At 33.7% G+C, this 25,375-nt stretch overlaps 3 protein-coding genes and 1 long non-coding RNA gene across 8 annotated transcripts; 2 read left to right on the plus strand and 2 right to left on the minus strand.

The window, feature by feature from the left end:
- Positions 1-974: 974 nt before the first annotated feature.
- LOC103862259 (pathogenesis-related protein 1) lies at positions 975-11,673 on the plus strand. Of its 5 annotated transcripts, XM_033288517.1 has the most exons (3): positions 975-9,021; positions 9,109-9,273; positions 9,341-11,426. In XM_033288517.1, the coding sequence occupies exon 1, from the start codon at positions 2,097-2,099 to the stop codon at positions 2,583-2,585; it is 489 nt and encodes a 162-aa protein (XP_033144408.1). In that variant the 5' UTR covers positions 975-2,096; the 3' UTR covers positions 2,586-9,021; positions 9,109-9,273; positions 9,341-11,426. The 5 variants fall into 5 exon arrangements, with proteins under 5 accessions (XP_033144408.1, XP_033144404.1, XP_033144407.1 ...); XM_033288513.1 differs by adding an exon at positions 11,428-11,673 and having other exon boundaries at positions 975-10,935; XM_033288516.1 differs by having other exon boundaries at positions 975-9,273.
- Positions 11,674-15,308: 3,635 nt separating this feature from the next.
- Positions 15,309-16,502, minus strand: LOC103862260 (pathogenesis-related protein 1-like). The gene has a single exon (XM_009139963.2). It carries the CDS (start codon positions 16,471-16,473, stop codon positions 15,982-15,984), a length of 492 nt encoding a protein of 163 aa, XP_009138211.2. The 5' UTR covers positions 16,474-16,502; the 3' UTR covers positions 15,309-15,981.
- A 1,515-nt stretch (positions 16,503-18,017) lies between these two features.
- On the plus strand, positions 18,018-21,314 carry LOC103862261 (pathogenesis-related protein 1). The gene has a single exon (XM_033287263.1). The coding sequence runs from the start codon at positions 18,068-18,070 to the stop codon at positions 18,557-18,559; it is 492 nt and encodes a 163-aa protein (XP_033143154.1). The 5' UTR covers positions 18,018-18,067; the 3' UTR covers positions 18,560-21,314.
- A 265-nt stretch (positions 21,315-21,579) lies between these two features.
- LOC103862262 lies at positions 21,580-25,062 on the minus strand. The gene is made up of 4 exons (XR_631702.3): positions 24,842-25,062; positions 24,680-24,746; positions 21,735-24,312; positions 21,580-21,657 (listed from the first exon to the last, which is right to left on the minus strand). It is a non-coding gene; the product is annotated as an uncharacterized LOC103862262 (long non-coding RNA).
- Between the last annotated feature and the right edge of the window lie 313 nt (positions 25,063-25,375).

Below are 25,375 nucleotides of genomic sequence, written 5' to 3' on the forward strand. Positions count from 1 at the left end.
ATGTAAGTCGTCTGGGGAAGTCAAACTTCTGAAATTATCCAGTCAAATATAAAACTAACCTATGACGACTGAAATGTAAGTCGTCTAGGTTCTTTGGAATTTTTTTTGAAACCAAACAATAGTAGACGACTTAACTTTCAGTCGTCTCAGGTTACAGATTTCAAAGTCAATTGCAAAAATAACCTTTGCGTTGACCAGACGACTTCCAGGTAAGTCGTCTACAGCCAGACGACTGAAAGGTAAGTCGTCTACAGCCAGACGACTTCCCAAGTAAGTCGTCTGACGAACAGATCTGGAAAAAAACTCGATGTCATACCTTAAATTAGTGAGATAAGTTCCTTAGCATACATAAGGCTTCTCCAAGCACACAGAATCACAAACGGAAGTCACCCACCCATAATCGTTAGCTTCTATGACTCTATGAACCATGAAAATTTTAGAATCAAAATCTTGAGTTTTTTTAGCTCATTGTGGAGAGAAAGTGAGAGATATGTTGTGTTTAGGTCACAAGAATGGAAAAAGAAGAAGGGTAAATCGATTTTAGGAGCATTAAGAGCTTCAAATTGGTTGTTCATGGTGGTTGTGGTATTGATGACAATGGCAATCTTGTAATTACTTGAAGATGATGAGGGTGAGAGAGTAAAAATGTCATTTTCGAAAAAAAAAATTAAAAAAAAATGGATGGCATTTTCGTAAATTATATGAACTTGTGGGGTGAATAGGGCAAAACCAATTTTCAAAAAAAAGGAGGTTAGTTTTGTGTTTGACTTTAAGTTATAGGTCAATTTTGCAAAAATCCCTATATTAAATGATATTTTCTACTCATATAATTTTTTGATCATTTGTATATTTTTATAATAAAAACTTTAAATCATTGATAACAAAATTTTCATTGTGAGATTAATAGTTTTAGTAATTTATATTTTTTTAAAACATTAAGGCTAAGTTTAAAATTTAAATATTAAGTTGTCAATATTTGTTCAAAGCTTTTACCAAAATATCTTTTGTTTAAAGAAAATTTTAAAATTAAAATATTTATGTATTTTATATGGTATATATTTTAATTTAAATGATATATATATATATATTAGCTTAATATTAATTAAATGAGACTGTTTACTTATATGATTTTGTAATAATTTGTATCTTATCATAACAAAAACATTTTAACTAAGAATCACAAAATATTGAATGTGAAACATTTAACAGTTTTAGTAATTTGTAGTCATTTAAAAAAATCAAAATATAACATATACAGAAAAATCTAAATTTTATTATATGGTTAATGTAGTTGTTTAATTTATTTTATTAATTTAAAATTAAACAAATATGATAGAGAATACACTAACTTTTATCAAATATTTATTATTCAAAATCATTAATTTTCATAGATATGCTTTAGCTACATTAGGTAATTCTGTAATTTTTATTTAAGGAAATAAGGAAAGACAATAATAATGAATTTATGGTTAGTTTAATAAAAAGCTTATTATATATTTAGATGAACCAATATCTCTAAGGACTTTAAGACTCATTGTGGTGATGACACATGGCTATCTCAAATGTTATAATTTTTTTTTTAATATATAGGGGATTAACATCATCTCCATCCATTCACCAGACCTGGTAAAAGTCATAGTAATTAACAAGCATAAAACATAGAAGTTATCTAGAGTATAAAATATACATCAAGGAACGTAAAGTATTATAATGATTTTTATATCATGTGTTTCGAAGTTTCTACTAGATAATAGTATTTTTAAAACATTCAAAATTATATGGAAAGATTTGAAGAAATTGTCTTGCATTTTTAATACTTCTAAAATTGTGCAGCCAAATCAATAGTCTTAAATTTACTTACAAATGGACATTTTTGTTAATTTACGGCTCTATGTTCTGACCCTTTCGCCAAATTGACTTTGTAAAACAGATTAAAATAAAATTACTACAAACAAGTGTGTATTCGTTTGCCAAAAACTATTTTCCAAGTGTTAACACTTGCCCATAAAATAACTCCAATGTAAACAGTAAAGTGTACTATATATATCCTCGTTTGGAACCTACAAAATCATATCCAACCAAGAAAAAAAAAGAATATGAAGATCTCTTCTCAAACCTTAGTATTCGTGACAATAGCACTTGTTTTAGCTTTTGCAGTTCCTCTGAAAGCCCAAGACAGTCAACAAGATTACCTTGATGTGCACAATCGTGCTCGCCGTGATGTTGGTGTGGGTCCGATAAGATGGCATGCTGATGTGGCGGACTACGCCCGACGATATGCTCAGCAAAGGCGACGAGACTGTCGTCTCACTAAATCAGGCGGGCGTTACGGCGAAAACTTGGCACGAAGCAGTGGTAATCTTTCCGGAGCTGACGCAGTGAGGATGTGGGTCAACGAGAAGAACGACTACTTCTACAATTCGAACACTTGTCGTTCCGGAAAAGCATGTGATCACTATAAGCAAGTTGTGTGGAGAAACTCGGTGCGGGTTGGATGTGCCAAAGCCAGGTGTGACAATGGTGGGACTTTCATCATTTGCTGCTATGATCCTCCTGGTAATATCGGGGGCCGTAGGCCTTTCTAAGAATATATGTACGCAGATGAATAAAACATGTCCATAAAGGACGTACTTGTGTGTGTTTTTATCTTTCAAATAATGATTATCATCTACCAGAATATGGTGATTACTTAACGTTCGGGTGTTTATGGTTTGTATAATATATATTTTGTAATGGAATAATACATTTATATATAGTTGTTTTATACGTACAATTACAAAGAAATACATTGCATGCGGACATGCACGGTCACGTGAGTCTATGACCTTCTTTCTGCCTTTTCAATTAAATAGACCTCGTCAAAATTTCATAAGACACAGACAATGAATATTGATGTAGCATTTACAACTACTAGAACTAATGCTGTCTAGAAAACATGAGATACCAAGTCTCGAATGTTTATCTGTACTAGGGGTATAGCCCCCGCAAAAGCGCGAAGCTGAAGATGTTCTTAATGCGTTGTGTAATTTTTGTGTACTGGATTTTGTCATCTGTTTTCTAATATTTTTTGTTGTCTAACTATAATGGTGATGAATGAAACATTGAAAATTAATTATACTTCTTAATTAAATTGATATAAGGATAATCATCAAAATCATATATGTTGATATTTTCATATCTTATCTTTGTAATGATTTTATCGATCATTAGTATTATTAACGTTTTCATGTTCAAAAGTTGAAGTTTTTTGGGGTTGGTTAATGTGAAATGAGTTAGTTGGTAGTTATATAAAATATGAGTTTAATATTTTTTGTAAATTATATAAAAAAATAATTTAATGGAGATAAGACAAAAAGATATGTGTTTATTAGTGTAACTTTCATTCTGAAATTATTTTATATATATATTGTTGTAATTGAAATGTATATGAGATTCATGGTAGAACGGAATGGTTAGGGATAAATTTTTATTAGTGAAAAAATGTTATGTTTTTATTTTGTCTGATGATTATAATTTATAACTAAAGTTTTAAGTAGTATTGAAATGATATTTTTTTTTGATGAAATTTTAAATTTATTGATCATCAGTGAAAAAGAATAGTTATGTACAAATGACTAACGATTTAAAAAGATGAACAAGAATCTTAAGCCCTATGTATGTGTTTTGTACCACTCTTGCATAAGATCTCTCAACCGTTGCTTCTCCCAATATCTGGTAGCTAAAAGCCGATTACGAACAGTTTTATCAATGATCTTTGCCAGTTGGTGATGCTGTCTAGGTTTCTTGAGATGCCTTCTATCATTTCTTTCCCTCCAGACCATATATATTGTAGCTTGAAACACTAACCTCAGTAGAATGTAGCCAAGATAGCCGAAACTATGGGTTGTTAAGTGTTCGAGCGTGCTTCCCCAGTCAGGGTCAGGAGGTCTCCCCAACAACGTACCCACCACTTCAATCCAAAACGTATAGGTGTAAGGACAGGCGAAGAACAGATGGTCCCTAGTCTCGTTTGGCTCTCCACAAAACAAACATCCTTGCACCTGTCCCCAAGAGTATAAGTATTGAAATGATATTGGATAACTTATATTTGTACGAAACTATTGATCAATGCAAAAAATTGAAATTATGGCCGCATGTGATCCCTAGAATAGTAAATCTTCTGTAGGAAGTGAGAAAGTATATATATATATATATATATATATATATATATATTATTTTTTAATCTCGGTGTGATTTGTATTCAAAATAGTAGGAACTTCCAAAGTAATGGTCTCTAAAGCAAGACCGCAAAGATATAAAAGGAAGGACCCCATCGAGACCAAACTAAAGCTTAAATGAAAAGAAAAAGATCATAAGATCCCATGCTTAAGTAGGAAGAGATGTAGGTGCAGGTCCTCCAAGTAAAGAGCACTGCAGGTACTCATAAGGATCAAGGAAATGGCAAGTATTCAGTCACGCAAGATAGGTGTCTCTTCATGGAGCCATTGGTTGAGCCAAAACGGTGGTCCTCTAGCTACATAACACTGCTCTGGCGCATCTATTGCACTTTGGAGACAGTGTACGGAATGATCCAAAGGTTTAGCTTCGAGAGGTGTTCCTGAAATACTGAAATAATAATGTTTCAAACATTTGTTTATATGAAAAATATAACAAATTCTTTTCATTTAAAACTTATTAGCTTCTGTTGTTTTGAATCTAGTACATAATTGCTAGGATACTGAAGCAAGAGTATGTAAGTTCAGAGCCACGAACCCTCTCTTATCTCTGATTACTGTTTGTATATGAGCACCGATCCTTATGATAAACTCAATCCCACTTTGATTCATGAAATAGAAAGATCCAAACAGCGATAACGTTTACAAACGAAAAGGATAAAAGGAAAAGCTGAATAAGTGAATATCAGATCATGATCTCATGGCGATCCGTGTCTGAAGATTCAATCACCATCTCATGGCGTCTCACACTTACAACATCATTCTACGTTATTTATTGTTGCTGATGACTTACGCAAAGCCTCTGCCCTCTTCAGAGTCTCTGCTCTCCTTTAATATTTTAATCTGCCACTGAAAGCCTCTGTCCCCTTCAGAGTCTCAGGCAATTTGAACCTCTTCCGCTTTTAGAACCTTTCCCATCTGTCTTCTGAACTTCTTTCTCAACCAAGTGACTGAGGAACCTATCAGTATCAGTATGACAACTTCATAGGCAAGACCATTGACTGAACCTTGTGCCAGCTTACAATCATGTACAATAAATGAATTTTACCTGCCATCAGTTAGGAAGTGATAATCAATACATGCTGTAATGATCACCACAAATGGAATATTCCAAAAACTGAAGGCATGTGACAAGAAATTTTGTACCTGAGACCAAAAGAAGACTATACTCAGAACCAAATTATATATTAAAAGAGCCAAATAATTTTTTAGATAATCGCTAATTAAGTAGTTCGCATGCAAAATTGAAGTACTTTTGGATGACTTAGCCAGTGGAGGTTCCTGACCTGAAAAAAGGAGATTAAGAACTACCAAACTTATCAACAGCCAAGTTTAAAAAATAAACATGGAAGTCACTCAGGTAACAGAAGCATGTACTCATTAATACAAAGAGGAAACATGTGTGATGATTACCTCCTGAAGAACCTTGCTTATCAATCAGTTGACGACACTTTTTCAGGGGAGATACTCGATCGACTTCTTTTTCCTACACTATTTGTGGTATGATGGTACTTATATATATGATTAGACTGCAGTTTCTGAAACGATTTGAGTGGAACTGATTAGTAAACTTAGTAATTAATAGAATTGAATATGTGGATTGAATATTTTGATATGTGACACGGTAGATGAGATTTGGATTGTTGGACTTTCATTAACAACTGATTAGAGAAGGTGATGGGATTGAGGAGGGAGGAAAAGTGAGATGGAATTTCATCATAAGAAACTGAACGACATTGTTTATATGGGCCTTTTTAAGTTTTATCAATAGATAATAATTTCGTTGACCCATTTACATTAAAAAAATTGCTGACATGCTAAATATGGCGAGGCCCAATTAAAAATAGAACAGAGATCTAATGTAGAAGTTCACTCGTTTAAAAAAATATATATATGGGGTCTCCAAAAATGCATACACGTGGATCCTCTCAGGAAAGTGGAAAGAAAATTCGAAGCCCATAACACAACACAAACTCGAAGTCCATAACAGAACACATAAAAAAAAAAATTAATAGCGGTAAGGCCCACGGACCTGCTGACGTGTCACTTCAGAAAAACTTCAACTGACTTATTATATTATAGATTTATATTTGCGGTTGCTTTTATAAAAAAGTCTATATGTTCATCTAATTTGAACTATAACTTTCACACATATTAAGCAAAAAAAAATGTTAATTGTGGACGAAAATGAAAGTTGTGTAGAACCGTTTCAGAAATTTCTATAGATTTTAAGACTTATGTATGAGATTACCATTAACCCAATAACTCTTTATATATTACAAGGAATCGACAAAAAGATTTAACCCCAAACAAGGAGACTTCATGATTAACCCCGGTCTCTTAGCCGGTATTCTTAACTTATGATTTAACATTTTTTTTTTACACTTTTCAGCTAAGATACGGCTCTTTTATCTCTTATTTAAGAGATTGTTCTTAACTTTTCTTAGTTAAAATCTAAGAAAAGCTATGAACTGTTTCTTAGCCGAAGCTAAAAATCCCACTTAAAAAACTAGGGTTAATGATGGTCTAAAGACATAAACCTTTCTCAATACTCTTACAAAAAACACAATACTAAAAGGCACATATACTGAGCAATTAGGCTATCTACATCAGCAATTATAATCAACCAATCACAACATTTCATTTTTTTTTCGCTTAAAATTTACGTTTGGGCTTTATTTGTTTGTATCACAATACTAAAAGGCATATATACTGAGCAATTAGGCTATCCACATCAGCAATTATAATCAACCAATCACAACATTTCGTTTTTTTGGGCTTAAAGTTTACGTTTGGGCTTTATTTGTTTGTATTTGGGCTTTCTTTTCACTTAACCTAGAAACCTAAAACTAAGACCCAAACCTAAATCTACAACGCAGAGATGCTGAGGTTCTTCTCCACTGCCACTTCGTCTTCTCTCTTCTCCTCTACCACTTCGTCTTCTCCCTGTGAAACCAATTCGAGTCACTTTTGATCGATCCATCAGTACTCGACAATCAATTTCTTCTTTATGGCTTCGTTTCAGCTCCCTTTTATTCCTCCTTCTTTATATACTGCTATCTTTCCTGTTTACAAATCAAAACCCTAAAAACGCTTAAATCTCGATCCATGGCGATGAAACCAATTGGGAAATCAATTGTCTCCTCCGATTACGACGACAAAGTCATGTTCTTCAAAGATGTCTCACTGGTTCACCACAAATCTCAGTTGCGGTTTCGGCTCATCCATTTCTGGGAGGCTTGGAACCCAGTGAAGAACACGCTTATTGGCCTCGAGATGCTGCTCATCGACGAACAGGTACAGTGATCTTCCCGATTATTTACTTGAAGACGTTCCTTGCCTAATTATTTATGTTGTGTTTATGTTATTCTTCGCAGGGAACCGTTATTTAAGGATTCATCTCCCCAGGACGTATTGAATAGTATTTGCCTGAGATGAAGCGAGGATCTGTTTACAAACTCAACAACTTTTATGGATCCAGAAACAAATCGGTGTTCCGGGTTTCTGATCGTACCGCGACCGTGTCATTCTCATGGAACTCGGAACTGTCCGTTCTTCAAGGCTGTCACACTCCTTTTGATGAAGACAGTTTCCGGTTTCATTCGTATGAAGAGTTTCAAGCTAAGTGTGATCTCAAAGGCGACCTCTACGGTAATCTCTGTAACTCGCCACATGTTTTCTTAGTTGCGGTGCATGATGATTAGATGTAGTATTTAGCATTTCCTAATGAATGAAGTTAACGTTTTAAGAGTTTTTGGTTTTGCTTAGTCGTTCTCTGAAGTGGGTCTTGAAAGAATCACATTTTTATGTAGAGGTCTTAGTCATTCTCTAAAGTCAAGTCAGTCTTGAAAGAATAAAATTTTGATGAATGAAATTCATTTGTTCGGTTTGTAGCGTTAGGTATCAGAACTTACTACCCTTGGCTCTTAGATTTTATTGATCTGTTTAGTACGTTAAACTATTTATTTGGGTTATGTATTTAGTATGAGTTTTTAGAGTTTTTTGTTTGTTTTGAACATCCTCTGAAGTGAATTGTAAATATTATTGCAGATTCGGTTTGTTAAGTTACATGTTACATTCCATGAATTTTTATTAACCATATAACTCTCTTCATGGACATTGTAATAGATGTTGTTGGCCACATGAAGTTGGTTAATGGTCAGAGTATCATTGAGACCCCCGTTCTTGACGAAGTGGAGATAGCAAAGGCGAGGCGTGTTCTGGTTCATGTCCAATCACATGAGTAGGTTTTCATTATTTCTTAAACACAACTTCTCTTTACTCTTCTTAACCATTCATGATCGTTTTTTCAATGGACCTGTTATGAAGTTATATCTTTGGGACCAGGCTGCAAGAGACTTCTGCATAAAGTTTAAGTCGTATGGAAAAACACCCACCGTGTTACTGGTCACGACCGTTAATGCAAAGACTCTCGGAGGTTAAGATTTTGTATCTTTAATATATGTTTCTTGCAGTTAGATACTACTGCAGCATGTGGTTTTTTTTTGGTACAATAGGTACTCTTGCCCTGACTTCAATGTCCTCCTCGCGTGTGTTTATGACTACGATGTCCAACCTACAATAGATTACTTCGGTAAATATTCTTCTGTTTTGCATTTGCTCTTTGACTAAATGAAGTGCCCGTGTTACCCATTGCAGTGACTAATTGAATCAATGATTTCTACTCTGTCTCAGGTTGGGCTCTAATCCAGCTATTGATGAGCAGGTTAATGCATAAGTGGTAACTAAACGTAAGACAATGACTATAGGGAAAATATTTTCCTACATCAAGCAGGAACATGCTAAGGTAAAACTCAATCTATATATCACTAAAAACTCAATCTATATATCTCTAATTGCTGAGAGAAGCTTATATGCATATACACTCTTGCAGGATGCCTTCTTTGAGTGCACGGCTACAATCGATGACGTCGTGCATGGCTCTGCTTGGTACTACATTGCATGCAGTGGGTGCCATACTAAAAGTTACCAAAGGCCCAACTTCTATGATTTGTACAAACAGCAAGTGTGGGAAGGTCAACGTGTCTGGAGTTGTGCAGTAAGAACTCTCGACTGAATATTCAATTATGCTTTATCGGTATTAGCTTCTAATTCATTCATACCAGGTACCGTTCAAAGATATCTGTTTATGACAACAGTGAGCAAGCTTTTTTGTACTACTTGGTTGATGCTGGGAGTGAGTTAACTGGGAAGCCCGCATCAGAGTTAGTTAGAAACTATTTTGAGGTAAATTTTCATACGACATTGTTCTGTAACGTATTGGCATGACACTGTTGTATTTGAATTTCAGAGTAACGCAGACCAAGAAGGTAACCATGAGGCGCCTGTCCCGGAAGATTTGATCAGCACCATCGGCCAAAGACATAAGTTTTGTGTCAAAGTGACAGAGCTCAACTTATCAGGCAAGACCCGGTCTCTTACTGTGACCAAGAACCTCCCTCTAGACATCCCACCAGCAACAAAATCCTTGGAAGGAAACCACACTACTGCAACTTCGGAGGAAACATTCAAAAACTCTGGATTCTGCAGAGGGGAGTAAGAGGACTTGTGACATTGATGACACAGAGAAAGCGAAACGCTATAAGTGTGGGAACTAGATCTTCCGTACGTTACTAAGACTTGCATGGTTCGTTGCTGTTTAAGTGTTTGTTTTTTAGTTTCATTACTCACTCTATCTTTCCTTTCAGTTTGACTTTTCAGAGCTTTATTTCTTTCCAACATGTTACTGCTTTCAATGATTATGAGTTACTAAACATGTGTTATGCAGTATTACTCTGCTTTTAGCATTACTCTACTTAGTTAATTATTTAGAAATATATGCTGATTACAATTACATAGGTTTGAGGAACATATATGAACGGTAAGGCTTATAGTCTGCATAGTGTAAATTAAAGTTGTGATCAACAAGTAATCCTTTTCATATTTTAACGTGATTGGCAATGCATGATTTCGAGAGAGAGTAATATTTTAATATGCATGATACTTTCAGTAAATGGTCAGAGTATATAAGGCAATAAATCATGCAAAGAAGGGAAATGTTTGCATGATTTCGATATTTGCATGACTTTAACTTAATTCAATAAATGGGAAATATCTAAGTATCTAAGTCAATAAATGGGAAATATTCCCCTCAAGCGTTAAGGTAAGATTATCACAGAGCCTTCCCTTTTTCTTCTACAATCCGTTCTCTACATAGAAACCGACCGAAAAAAAAAACCCAAATAGTAGATTCCCAATTCAAAATCAATACTGAAACCACCATAGGAACTGTCTACGAAACTCAAGCCGACGCAATACACCGAAAGCCTGCGTAAGTGTTAAAAATTCTTTTACAATCCAACAAAATACAAAACTTAATCCAGCTATTAAATTGACAATCGTTTTTTTGTAGGATTGAAATACAGAAAAAATGGAGAACCCACCTCCTACACCCCCTTTGGAAACTGCAGCTACAAAAATATTTACATCTGTAGAAGTAATGTCTTTTATAAATGGAGTTGAAAATAGTTCATATATTATGAGTAACCATACTTAATTCCACCCACACAACACTTATAATACAAATGGCTGTCACCCAATTTTTTTTTTCCAGCAAAAAATTGGTCAACGATGATCAACTTAACAGTTTTTTTTAAGACAAATTAAGGTGTTCTACATTTTTAAAAACCTATAAAGAGTTTTAGAGATTCCGACATTACCGGTAATCCAAGGTAGATGGTGTTTCACAGATGGATCCTGGAAAGAGAATGATGATTTCTCTGGACAGGGATGGTTCAGTACTTTAGCAGGTTTTGAAGGGCTGATGGGGGCAAGAAATGTTCGAGCTAGTCTATCTCCTCTCCATGCGGAGATGGAAGCACTACTTTGGGCAATGGAATGTATGAGGAACTTACGTCAATTTCAGGTTACGTTTGCAACGGATTGTTTTCAATTGGTGAAGATGGTTTCGGAACCAGAAGAATGGCCAGCTTTTGCAAGTTATTTAGAAGATTTTAAAGTCCTGAAGGAAAGTTTTTCACGATCAGAGATTATCCATGTACCAAGAACGCAAAATACAAAGGCGGATACCCTAGCACGTCGTGCCAGGAAACAGCCGTCTTTCGTCGTTCACATGGATCAACATCCTCCAGTTTGGTTTACAGAGTCTGTATGAGTCTGTTTATATTGATGACAAAAAAATAAAAATAAAGAGTTTTGGGGATTTTGGGGAGTATTGTTAGACGGTTCTACTAAAACCATATAAATGATGCAAATATTTTCAAAATTTAAAACTCATATATGGTTTTACTAAACTAATAAAACGGAGTTCAACGATATTGTACTATAAATACATGTAACTATAAAATTGAGAACTGCATTATAGATGGGATGACACTGGTCTCCACAAATCTAATAAAACTAAAAAATGTTTGCAATCATATATTAAAAAATCATAAATTATTTCGTGGAATAATTTGTATACTATAGAGAGAACTGTATGCCAGTATCCTTTTAGTAACTACATATAATAGAAACTGGAATTCCCATATAAAATTATTATTTAAATTTATATAAGAGATACTGTTAATAAGGAAAAAAAAACATGTATATGGTTTGCTAAACATAAGATAATTCTCTTTTTAATATAAACGTGGTTAGAAAACTTAGAATATCTATCTATATACTATAAATATGAACTTCTTCTTATTTTTATAAATGATAAGTGTTTCTCCCGTACTTGCGAGCTTAACAATTTAACAGAAAATAATATATAGATATATAATCAATTCAAAAACCATTAGAATAATTTATTTTATTATGACATATTTAATAATTAACTAAATATTAACTTTTAATATATGATAAACTTTTGCATATTAAATATAAATACATTATTTAATAGCAATCTACAAATATTTTTACTTGATAAACATATAACAATAAGAATCTCCGTATTTCTAAAAATACTTTAAGGATATTATTAGACATTTTTATAGAACAAAAATACTGTAATTTAATTTTATATGCAATTTTTATTAGATTAAAATTAAAATTATTTATTTAAAATTTATAAATAAATAAATAAAAAATACAGTTACTACCAGAATATGAATTTTGGTCACCCCAATTTATAAGTTACTCAAATATTTTAAAATTTAAACGTGAATTGGTTTGGATTAGGTTATTTCTTAATAAAACAAATAGCCTAAGAATTTGCAAAGCAGGACTAAGAATCATCAAAGGCGAAGACTCACACAAACAAAAAGTGAAGAACATAGTCTAATCTTCAACCGTCTTCGTTCCCATGAGAATAAGTAAAATAAAAAATTCAGAATCTCATTGAAGATTTCTAAAGTGGTTATCTATCTAATAATTCACATGTATCTGCTATTCAGTATTCGAGCTATCAACAGAAATTAATCAGAGTTAAAACTCCTTCCTGTATGGTGGATACCTCACTACTTCCAAGTACGTCTCCCTACTCTATTAATTAAGTAAATTGATTCCTAATGCAAAGTTATGTTCACTGATTTATTTCAAAATAAATTTCAGGCTCTCCAACTCAAGAAAATCCCATCATATCTACCACCCTCTTCGTCAAAAATTCCACCATCTTATTTATGATTTCTACTCCTCTGTTTTGAGACTTTAGCGTTTGCAAACGAGACCAGCCAATTGTTTGTAAACTTACATTATTGCTTCCAATGTCAATTAATATAATCATTGTATCAGTAAGAAACAATAGCCATCGATAATACTTCTCCTCTTTTTTTTTACATTCAACGAGTACTTTAACCCTGACCAAAATTTAACATTAAACATAATTTAGACAAAAATATATTGATCTACTATGATATTCTCCTTTAAAATTTTCATACAAAATAACCCGGGGGAACAGACCTAGTAAATAATAGTAATCACACTGTAAATCCTTTGGTTACAAATTAATGATTTACTAGGATAAGACCCGCGCCTTGCGCGGGATTAAGTTATTATTTTTATTATATTTTGGAGAATGAAACAATAGTTTGGCTTCATTTGGATTAGGGGTGTTCAATCCGGATATCGGGTTGGTTTCAGTTCGGTTCGGTTTTTTTCGGTATTTCGGTTAGTAAAATATAACTACTATTCTAAATCCATATTTACTTTGACTTGAGTCTTTCACGTACTTTTGAAAGATTTCAACTGGACGACTAAATTGATCAGCCAATCTTGTTGCTTTAAATCATTAGTATTTATATTTATATATATATATATATATATATATATATATATATTATTTAGTTTGAATATTTATTAAATAAAAATTCATATGCGTTATATTTTATGATCATTTGTAACTTATTATAACAAAAAAATAATCTATTGATCACAAAATTTTCAGAGTGGGAATATTCGAATTTCTAATAATATATAGACGTTTTGAAAAATTCAAAATATAACATATAAGAAAAAATATAAATGTTTTTATTATATATTTAATGTGATTTTTAATATCTTTCAATAATATAAAATTAAAAAAAAGAACTAAGATACAAAAATTGTTATCAAATATTTATTATTCATAATAATTAATTTTCATATATACGTTAATCATATTAGGTAATTTTGTAGCTTCTAATTAAGGAAAGTGCAAAAAAATATTTGGTAGATTATTTATGAATTCGATAGTTAGTTTAATAAAAAATATAATGTAAGTTAAGATGGACCAACCTATTTTTCTAAGAATAGTATATTTTATATAGTCATTTATTAAATGAAAATTTATAATCATACAGTTCTATGATCATTCATATCATTTTATAACTGAATATTTAAATCATCGATAACAAAATTTTCAATGTGAAATCTTTAATAAGTTTATAATTTATAAATGTTTTTGAAAATTCATTGAAAGTTTTAATATTAAAATATTTATGTAATCTTATGGTATATAGTATAATCTATATATATATGTTTTATTATTAAATTATTTTTTTTACTCATATGGTTTTAAAATCATGTGTATCTTATTATAATATTAAATAAAAGTTTATATTAATACAATTTTATGATCATTTGTAACTTATTATGACAAAAAAATAATCTATTGATCACAAAATTTTCAGAGTGGGAATCTTCAAATTTCTAATAATTTATAGACGTTTTGAAAAATTCAAAATATAACATATAAGAAAAAATATAAATGTTTTTATTATATATTTAGTGTGATTTTTAAATATATTTTAATAATATAAAATTTAGAAAAAAATAACTAAGATACAAAAATTGTTATCAAATATTTATTATTCATAATAATTAATTTTCACATATACGTTAATCATATTAGGTAATTTCGTAGCTTTTATTTAAGGAAAGTGCAAAACATTTTTTGGTACGTTATTTATCAATTCGATAGTTAGTTTAATAAAAAGTGTAATATAAGTTAAGATGGAGCAACCTATTTTTTTTAAGAATAGTATATTTTGTATATTTATTTATTAAATAAGAATTTATAATCATACGGTTCTATGATCATTCATATCGTTTTATAACAAAATATTTAAATTATCGATAACAAAATTTTCAATCTGAAATCTTTAATAAGTTTATAATTTATAAATGTTCTTGAAAATTCATTGAAAGTTTTGATATTAAAATATTTATGTAATCTTATGGTATATAGTGTTTAATCTATATATATATATATTTATTTTATTATTAAATGATATTTTTTACTCATTATGGTTTTAAAATCATGTGTATCTTCTTATAATAAAAATGTTAAACCATTGATCATTAATTTTTAACATGATAATTTTAATAGTTTTAGTCATTTATTGTCGTTTTTAAAAATTCAAAATATAACATATACGAAAAAATCTAAATTTTATTTTTATAGCTAATTTGATTGTTTAATTTATTTTAATAATATAAAATTAAACAAAAAATGATGGAGGAGATATAGACTGTTATCAAATCTTTATTATTAAAATCATTAATTGTCATATATATATTAGTCATTTATGGTAATTCTGTAGGTTTTATTTAAGGAAAGAAAATATCATATCATATCATTATATCATATAGTTTGACCAACGTATGTATCTAACAACATATAAAAATCGAATGTGGACCTACTTATTTTTCAATTGAATGTAATTGACTACCTAATTGAGTGCCACCTATGCATTGGAGCCTCTTTTAATTAATATAAAATTGAGATTATATCTTTTCAAATGTTCCTCAATTAATATATAGGGGATATTGGTACCAGTCATGAATCGGAGGGAAGCGCCGATGTGTCCTCCTTCGTTTGGGCTGGTTTTCTTAACCGATTCTTACGAATTGACGTAACTTTGTAACCGTTGATTAAGATGACTTCAAACTATACTAAAGTGAAAGCTAACAGTCTAACACAATGATATATCTTGTAACAAAATTTCAGTTTAATCCAATAACTAGTAGTCTACTTAATACAACAATATAAATTGTAAGGTATAAACCCTAACTATATTTGCTCTAAGCATACGTATAAATACAAAAAAGAAAAAAAAAAGAGATTCTCATATATCACACAAAGCAAGTGCAAGCCGTAGCATTGCATTTTTCTTACTCCATTATAAAAATCCACACATATATATGGTACAAAAGAGGCCTTAACCGGACAAACCAATCATTATTAGCTGATGATGAAGATTGGTATAATTGAACAATATATATAGAAACATAAAGTCATGCATGTATAACATATATTTTTTGAAACATTCACATGTGGGTTCTCTTTTCAGTAAGGCCACTGGCCCACAAAATTACCTTGAGGATCATAGTTGCAAGTGATGAAGGTTTGACCATTGTCGCAGCTCACTTTTGCACATCCCAACCTCACCGTGTTTTTCCACACAATCTGAGTATAGTGGCCGCACTGTTTTCCTGAGGCACATGTGTTGGAACCATAATCGTAGTCAGCCTGCTCGTTCACCCACATGTTAACTGCTTCAACACCTGACATGTCACCACTGCTCCAGGCGATGTTCTCTCCATAGGGCCCACTCGAGTGTTCCAAGGCGCAGTCACCTCTACGCTGGTTTGCGTAGTCCTGAGCATATGCAGCCACCGTCTCGTCCCACGCTAAAGGATCCACCCCAACTGCTGCTCGTGCTTGGTTGTGAGCGTCCAAAAAGTCTTGTGGGTTGTCTTGGGCTCTTAGGAGAACAATGAAAACAAGGAAAATGGTTGTGGCTACGACTAGGTTTCGAGATGGGTTAAAGATTTTCATCTTGTTTTTTTTTTGACGGTTAGATTGGATGAGTAATTAGGTTTTGTGGATTAGAAGTGAAGATTGAAGAGAAGTTATATAGTAGTTGGCATGGTTACTTGTTGAACGTTTTTAATTTCCAAATTAATCACTTGTAATTTATATTGGTAACTGATTTACCACGAAATATAAATAATTTACAATTAAACTAGTAACAAGAAAAGTATGCGCCCCCGGTTTATTATAGTTGGCAATTGATTAAGAATATATATTAGAAACTTCAGAGTAATTGGACATAAATCATTCTAGAACATATGATAGCTAGTGAAATTTGAATTCAAACATGTGTTGATGTTGCTTTGCATTTCCAGATTGTTCGTTGAATACTATATATCACTTGTTATGTAGGAGTGTAGGACATTCAAGTCTTAACTCTAAACAATACATATAATGTATTCTTGTGTTTTTGGGGATTTTGGTGATATACGTTCTAGATGATAGCTATTTGTGTTTACGATGTAAATGGCGAGACAAATTAACAAACTAGAAAATGTTGTAAAATTATCGAGTTAAACATGGAACGGTACGTAGCATCTGTTGATCATTCGATTTTTTTTTTATTAATAATTAGGAGGACTGAAGAAACTCTTATAAATTTTTTTTTTTTTGTAAGCTAACTCTTATAAATTAGATGCATAGTTGTTCGAGTTTCACTTCTCTTACTTTGTATCTTAAGATCTATATGTATAATGGCCAAAATATTCAGACATATATACAGACAAATGATTTCAGGTATATGAGATAATGAACACCCTTCCTCACAAATTAGATAAAATTTATTCGTGATGGCTGTAGAAATTGTCTCTGGCCATCATAAATCGGAAGAAACAAAGTCAGAGAAGTGATACTCCAACAACTATACATCTAATTTAAGAGTTTCCTCATTTCTCCTAAGTATTAATAAAAAAAAATCGAATGATCAAAATATGCTTTAAGAGTTTCCTCATTTCTCCTAAGTATTAATAAAAAGTCGAATGATCAAAATATGCTACCGTTTCATGTTTCCCCTCGATATTTTTGCGTCATTTTCTAGTTTTATTAATTTGACTCGCCAACATCGTAAACATAAAAAAAGTTTTCATAACGTATATAGAACCAGAATCTCCAAAAATATATTTTTTTCTGATACAGTAATCTCCAAAAATATAAGAATATACATTATTAGTAAATTATAAACGAATTTCATGCATAAGTAGTGATATATAGAATTTAACGAATCATCTGAAAATACAAAGCATCATAAACACATGTTTAAATTCGAAATTAACTAGCTAAATTTTCTATGGAGATCTGAACTTCCTGCCATATATTTTTTTAATCAATTGGCCAACTATAATAAGACCGAAGGCGCATACTTTTCTAATTCATAGCTTTTAAATTATTTATATTTCGTGGTAAATCAGTTACCAATATAAAAATTACAAGTGATTAATTGGGAAAACTAAAAAACGTTCAACAAGTAACCATGCCAGCTACTATAAACTTCGCTTCAATCTTCACTTCTAATCCACAAAACTTAATTACTCATATAATCTAATCGTCAAAAAGAGACAAGATGAAAATCTTTAACCCATCTCGAAACCTAATCCTAGCCACAACCATTTTCCTTGTTTTCATTGTTCCCCTAAGAGCCCAAGACAGCCCACAAGATTTTTTGGACGCTCATAACCAAGCACGAGCAGCGGTTGGGGTGGATCCTTTAGCGTGGGACGAGACGGTGGCTGCATATGCTCACGACTACGCAAACCAGCGTAGAGGTGACTGCGCCTTGGAACACTCGAGTGGGCCCTATGGAGAGAACATCGCCTGGAGCAGTGGTGACATGTCAGGTGTTGAAGCAGTTAACATGTGGGTGAGCGAGCAGGCTGACTACGATTATGGTTCCAACACATGTGCCTCAGGAAAACAGTGCGGCCACTATACTCAGATTGTGTGGAAAAACTCGGCGAGGTTGGGATGTGCAAAAGTGAGCTGCGACAATGGTCAAACCTTCATCACTTGCAACTATGATCCTCAAGGTAATTTTGTGGGCCAGTGGCCTTACTGAAAAGAGAACCCACGTGTGAATGTTTCAAAAAATATATGTTATACATGCATGACTTTATGTTTCTATATATATTGTTCAATTATACCAATCTTCATCATCACCTAATAATGATCGCCTTGTCCGGTTCAGTCATATTTTGTACCATATATATGTGTGGATTTTTATAATGGAATAAGAAAAATGCAATGCTATACGGCTTGCACTTGCTTTGTGTGATATGTGAGAATCTCTTTTTTTTTTCGTATTTATACGTATGCATATAGTTAGGGTTTATACCTTACAATTTATATTGTTGTATTAATTAGACTACTAGTTATTGGATTAAACTGAAATTTTGTATACAAGACATAACATTCTCTTTCTCAGAGTTAGGGATTTAGGTCTGAAAAGAAAGCAATTGGGGTTTACAGTTTTAATAAAATTGTAAGTAGTCAAGTGGTTTAGCATTGATGCCATTGTAGCGTTGGTCATGGGTTCGAATCCGTTGAAGAACACCTCCTAAATTATTAAAATGACGTTATTTAGTTTAATAGAAATTAGTATCTACACTACTTAATAAAATCTTAAGTAGCCTAGTGGTTTGGCTTTGTTGTATTTGTACCTCTGGTCATGAGTTTGAATCCGTGTGGTTCTTAAAATAGCTTAGTCAAAATATATTAGAGATTTAAATGGAAAGTCAAGATAAGTTGAGGTTTTAAATGGTATATGCAAAAATTCATTTTTTTTCAAAGTTGGTGATTTAAACGATCTTTATCTTTAACCCATCTCAAAACCTAGTCACAACCACTTTCCTATTCCTTTAAGAGATAAGACTTATAGACAGCCCACAAGGCAGCTCACAACCAAGCACGAGCAGCGGTTGGGGTGGATCCTTTAAGGTGCGACTAGAGGGCGGCTGCATATGCTCGCGACTACGCAAACCAGCGTAGAGGTGACTGCGCCTTGGAACACTCGAGTGGGTGAGTCTGGTGACATGTCAGGCTTTGAAGCAGTTAACATGTGGGTGAACGAGCAGGCTGACTACGATTATAGTTCCAACGCATGTGCCTCGGGAAAACAGTGTGGTCACTATACTCAGATTGTGTGGAAAAACTCGGTGAGAAAGGGATGTGCAAAAGTGAGATGCGACTATGATCCTCAAGGTAATTTTGTGGGCGAGTGGCCTTACTAAAAATAGTACCTAAGTCTGAATGTTTCGATAAGTATACGTCAGTTATATACATGTGTGTATTATTTGTTTCTATGTTGTTCAGTTACACCAATCTTCATCATCAGCTAATAATGTTTCGTCTGGGTCAGTTCGATTTTGTACCATATATGTGTGAATTTTTATAATGGAATAAGAAAAATGCAATGCTACGGCTTGCACTTGCTTTATGTGACATGAAAATATTTGTTTTGTTTGTATACATACGTGTGGTAGAGGCTTAGAGCACATATAGTTAGGGTTTTATAACTCACATTTAATATTTTGTATTTAATTAGAAAATAACAATGCATATTTCTTTTTCTTTTTTTTCAAAATCCCTTGTATACGTGAAATTTAGGAAAGTGCCCTTATTAGTGCCTTCGATCCTTTCATGTTGAACGGAAAGACTCTTAACTCATCATATACAATCTTCATTTCAAATTAAGATTCTTATTAAAATGGAAACTATTGAAGTTTAAAGTATTGGTTTTAGAATCATTTAACACTCATTTTGAGATTTGATTTACATGATATAGATATCGTACCTATATAGTTCTACACTTGATTTACGTACTGTAGACTTTTTTTTTTATCCTTGAAATAACCTCAAATGTTTGGTCTCCAAACACATTGTCGGAGGAAAGAAAATACAGAAAACGAAAACAGATCAAAGCATACACCAATAGGTGCTTGAAAGATAAATACCCTATAAAAGGTGAAATGTGTAGAAACCATGGCTTCCTACTTCCTTAAGAGAGACAGTTGCAGTCTTATCTTGGATATGTAGATGGAGAATTAGAAGCATCTTCAAGAATGGTATCATTGAGCCAACTTGGACCTCCACGAGCTATATAAGATTAAAACCGTCCATCTTTGGTAACACTGACAGCGATCTTCTCAGATACTCTATTTGTAGTAACATTCACAACTTCCACATAGCAATTTTGGAAGCAATTTAGTGCTTGTCTAGTCTAAGCAATTCATAGCAACTTCTACGTACTGTAGACTATACATGCTATAATATATTTTTAGACTCTACATACTTTTCTCGTTCTCTATTTCTTTTTTTTCTTTCTAAATATTTAGTTTAGGCCGAACCATAATTATCCCATAATTCTTAGAGCATGATTAACCCATATACCAATTTGCTCTCTTATTCATTATTTTAGTAATTCATGACAATTAAAAACTTTACTTAAGAAACCTTCTGATTTTGGGTCTCCAATGGTAGTCTCTTGTTTAGGAGTTCACAATTAAAAAAATATTAAAATTTGAAAAAATTGTATCCCAAACCCAAACATTCAAAAGCTTACAAGAACAGCTTCTGCTCCGAGTGCCAGAGCTTTGAAAACATCTGTTCCTCGTCTTACTCCTCCATCAAACAAAACCGGAATCCTCCCTCGAACAACCTGAACAACCTGCAGTTTCAGAAATAAAGAAAAAAATCAGTATTGGACTTCAGTTGGTAATCTTTCAGTTTACATGAAACTTTAAATTCAAAACTCTACTCACAGGTTGGACTTCAGTTGGAAAAAAACCACCAAAATTCTTCAGTTGCGGAGATATCATTCCACAGAACAAAAATTTGAAACATGATTTGACAAACTTCTTTTATTATTTGGTAAGGTCCAGAGTGTTATTTGTTCTTTATATCTGCTTCTCTTTTACCAATTCTAGGAGCATTAGTCAGAACAATGGCCTTGAATCCAGCTTTCTCAGCTCTTATCACCCATCTGAGCTATCTCGTGTTTCTTGAACACCTATACCAAGATATCCTAAAGTCCACACCAAACAAGTACATACAAGGATAATAAAAGCTACTAAAATTACTATGTACTTACATATATTTGAAGAAACCGAACAGCGTTACAACTTGAAGCAACCTCCTCAATAGTGCATATGATACAATCTGAATATTCACAGAGAAAAAATATGAATATCATCATCACCTTATAGAAACTCAAACAGTGCAAAACACTCTAGTACCATGATCATGTTACACGCAGCTGCAGCTCTAGCTGTGGCTATTTATCCTATCACAGAAGTCAAAATCTGACAAGAATGCAATTTTCGTGATGATAAGTGGTGTTTCTAAGCAAACTTCTTTTGTTCAGATGATTTATCTATCAGTTACAGAGTGATGGACACTAGTATAAAATGATGTGAACAATCTTTGTCATGCTTGAGATGCTTTACCTTGATGCTGGAAGAATCTGTGTAAAAACAAAAAGAACAAGCTTAGCACACAAGTTCACAAGCAAAGACTGGTGGCTACCATCAGAGCTTACCATGGTGGAGTAGAATATCAGCAGAGAAGTGATTGTTCCAGAGACTCTGCTGCTCTTTGATGCATTTTCTCTTTTTTTCTCAGCAGAGAGAGAGATTGTTAGAGATTAAGAAACTGGAACCTGCATCAACTCGGGAGCTTCATAGACTCGATAACAAGAGGGGTGCAGTATTCATCATAAGAACCAAATCCAAGATAGTTGTAAGATCCCAAGTTAAGGCACCTTGTGCTCTTTGTTGTCCTCCTGCAACCAACCAATGGTTTATTCTGTGAACACTTGAAAAAGGATAATTGTGTTTCAAATGAGATCAAGCGGGACCAATTCTAAAGAGCTAAAGTGTCAACCTTTACATATATATGATGTTATTGTAAACAATAGAAGGAGAGACTGACTTGAGAGTCTTGTTGTTGTCATTAGAGAACCTCTCAACCACATCAACCCAAGCATCAGGTGCACTGAGATGGGACGTCATCTTCATCACCTCTCAAGCTTCCTTGCTCCGCCACAAGAGAATTCGTCTCGCCGGCTGAAGAATCGACCTTTCGGTAGTATTCATTCGCGGCGTCGTGGTTGCGAGTGAGGGAGAGATCACCAGAAGAACAAAACACTTTCTATAAGTAGCATCACAAAACACAGGAAACTCATCTTGTTCCCATACATACTTTACGAAACAAAGAACAAAGTCATTGAAAATGTTTCGTAAGGTCTCTATAGAATCCTTGCTTCTCTTACTTCTCATCAACTACTTGACTCAAATAGATGTTTCTTTCGCACAATATTCTCAGTATTCGCAGTCCCATGACTCTCCTGACAACTACCTCAGACCACACAACGTAGCCCGTGTTAAGCTAGATGGGCTTCCAACCTAAAACCAATTGGTGCTAAGTGGAGTGACCCATCTATCTTATATATTGCTTAGGATCCCTTCCAATATCCGATGTGGGACATTTATCCTAATACGCCCCCTCGAGATGATGGCTCTTTGAGCGTCAATCTCGGAATGCTCGGGCAAGGATCGATGGGCCGACTTTGGGCTGGATCGATAATGGATCGGATTGGACTGCGTGGATCGGGCTCTGATACCATGTTAAGCTAGATGGACTTCCAACCTAAAACCAATTGGTGCTAAGTGGAGTGACCCATCTATCTTATATATTGCTTAGGATCCCTTCCAATATCCGATGTGGGACATTTATCCTAATACGCCCCCTCGAGATGATGGCTCTTTGAGCGTCAATCTCGGAATGCTCGGGCAAGGATCGATGGGCCGACTTTGGGCTGGATCGATAATGGATCGGATTGGACTGCGTGGATCGGGCTCTGATACCATGTTAAGCTAGATGGACTTCCAACCTAAAACCAATTGGTGCTAAGTGGAGTGACCCATCTATCTTATATATTGCTTAGGATCCCTTCCAATATCCGATGTGGGACATTTATCCCTAATAGCCCGAGCCTTGGTCAGAGTCAAGCCTCTAAGATGGGACTTCAGCCTAGCCACTGTGGCTCAGGACTACGCAAACCAATTAGCAGTCGGTTCATGCAGCCTCGAGCCTTCATCTGGACCATATGGAGAGAACCTTGCAATGGGAGCGGAGACATGTCAGCAGCTCAGGCTGTTGCGATGTGGATAGATGAAAAGTCGTATTATGATTATTACTAAAACTCGTGCCACGGTTCAGCTTGTGGGCACTACACGCAGGTCGTGTGGCGTGGCTCTGCTCGGGTCGGTTGTGGTAAGGGTATGTGTGCCAATGGTGCAAGTATTATTGTGTGTAACTATGACCCTGTGGGCAATTATATTGGAACTAAACCATATTGATTTCAAATTGAACTGATGAATGTGTGAAAGGAATCTCGTGTTACTTTATTTTGTCTAAATCTCAGTACATGAGAAAAATTACTTGTTTTTCAATGAAATTATCTAAATTCAAAGTGTTAAACGACTTAGAGCATCATTATCCCAAAGCTCTAAAATGACTTAAGAGACATAGCTAAGAAATTTTAATATTTACCATCTCCAATGCAAGTCTCTTAGTTAAAAGTTCTTACATAAATTAAACATTTTATGAAAAACATGTCTACAAGATGATCTTGGTTGGTTGAGAATGAGAGAATATGAGTGTGTAATCAAAAGTGACTGAAAACTACAAGACTTACTCCACGACAGAAAACTACAAGCTTACTCCCAATGCTACAAGACAACAAGACAGAAAACTACAAGACTTCCTCCACTCCGTGGCACAAGAAAACTCCCAATGCTCCATTCTTTGACTCTGTCTTGACGTGAAAGACGAAGATGAATCAATAACCAGATGCAATAACATGAAACATAAGAACAAGAACATGAAACATAAGATCAGAACAACAAACAACAAACACAGCAACAGAACTAGCATGAAACAACTCGTCAAACCTTAAACAAAAACACTTAAACACCCGTGATTTCACTACTAATGAAAGATCCTTACAAGAAACATTATAACATTGAAGTTTAGTACTAAAGCCATTGCCCCTAAAACTAGTCTTTTGAAACTCTTTCCGACAAAATTCTTAAAAAGTTTTGAACTTTGCTGAAAAGTTAACTACTTTGATTGAAACCAACTTGAATTACCAAGTAGAAAGGTTAAGCAAGCAACTTACAGGATGCCAAGATTAGTCGTTCTCAACATGTCCACGGTTCTGGTGGTGAGCTCCGTGGCTAATTCTCCTGCAGATCAATCAAAGGCCATATACTTAAACATGTAGAAGACAAAAATAATCAGCAAGTTGCTTCCCAGAGATAGGTTTGAAAGCAAAACGAACCAGCCATGGTAAGGGACAAGAATAGAGGCCAAGAACAAAGAGAGCCCAGAACATGGTTCCTTGAGCAAACCAATAGAGAGGCCAAACAAGCCAATTGTTGAGATAAGCAGCTCCAACAGCCAACGCAAACACGATCGTGACATCTCTCACGACGTAACAGAAGAAGGGCGTCTGGGTCGATTGGAGGAGAGGAGTCGACTGTTAGAGCTCTGTTAAGCCCAGGTTCGCTATTATCAGAGCTCTGTTCCTCTCTCTCTCTCGCAAAAGAAAGAAAAAAAGACTCTTTTTTTTTTCTTTTATTAATCTATGGATTCGCATCCAATTTCATAGTTTTGTTCATCGAACCACGATTGATTTTACAGAAAATGGAGGAACGTAGAAGAGAGGGAGATGGAAGCGGAGGAGATGACAGGTGGGTTACAAGAGGCGTCCCTTGTGTAGCCTAATTAAGAGGTGTCTCTTATGTTTATTGCCATTTTTTTTTTAATTTATAATTAAACTAAGAGGCTTACTAAGAGACCCCAATAATGATGG

Source organism: Brassica rapa, chromosome A03 (assembly GCF_000309985.2).
Source record: "Brassica rapa cultivar Chiifu-401-42 chromosome A03, CAAS_Brap_v3.01, whole genome shotgun sequence".
NCBI lineage: Eukaryota > Viridiplantae > Streptophyta > Magnoliopsida > Brassicales > Brassicaceae > Brassica > Brassica rapa.

What these genes read in the sequence shown, in the direction of transcription:
- LOC103862259 (XM_033288513.1), top strand. Translation starts at nt 2,097, where the DNA reads ATGAAGATCTCTTCTCAAACCTTAGTATTCGTGACAATAGCACTTGTT.
- LOC103862261 (XM_033287263.1), top strand. Translation starts at nt 18,068, where the DNA reads ATGAAAATCTTTAACCCATCTCGAAACCTAATCCTAGCCACAACCATT.
- LOC103862260 (XM_009139963.2), bottom strand. Translation starts at nt 16,473, where the DNA reads ATGAAAATCTTTAACCCATCTCGAAACCTAGTCGTAGCCACAACCATT.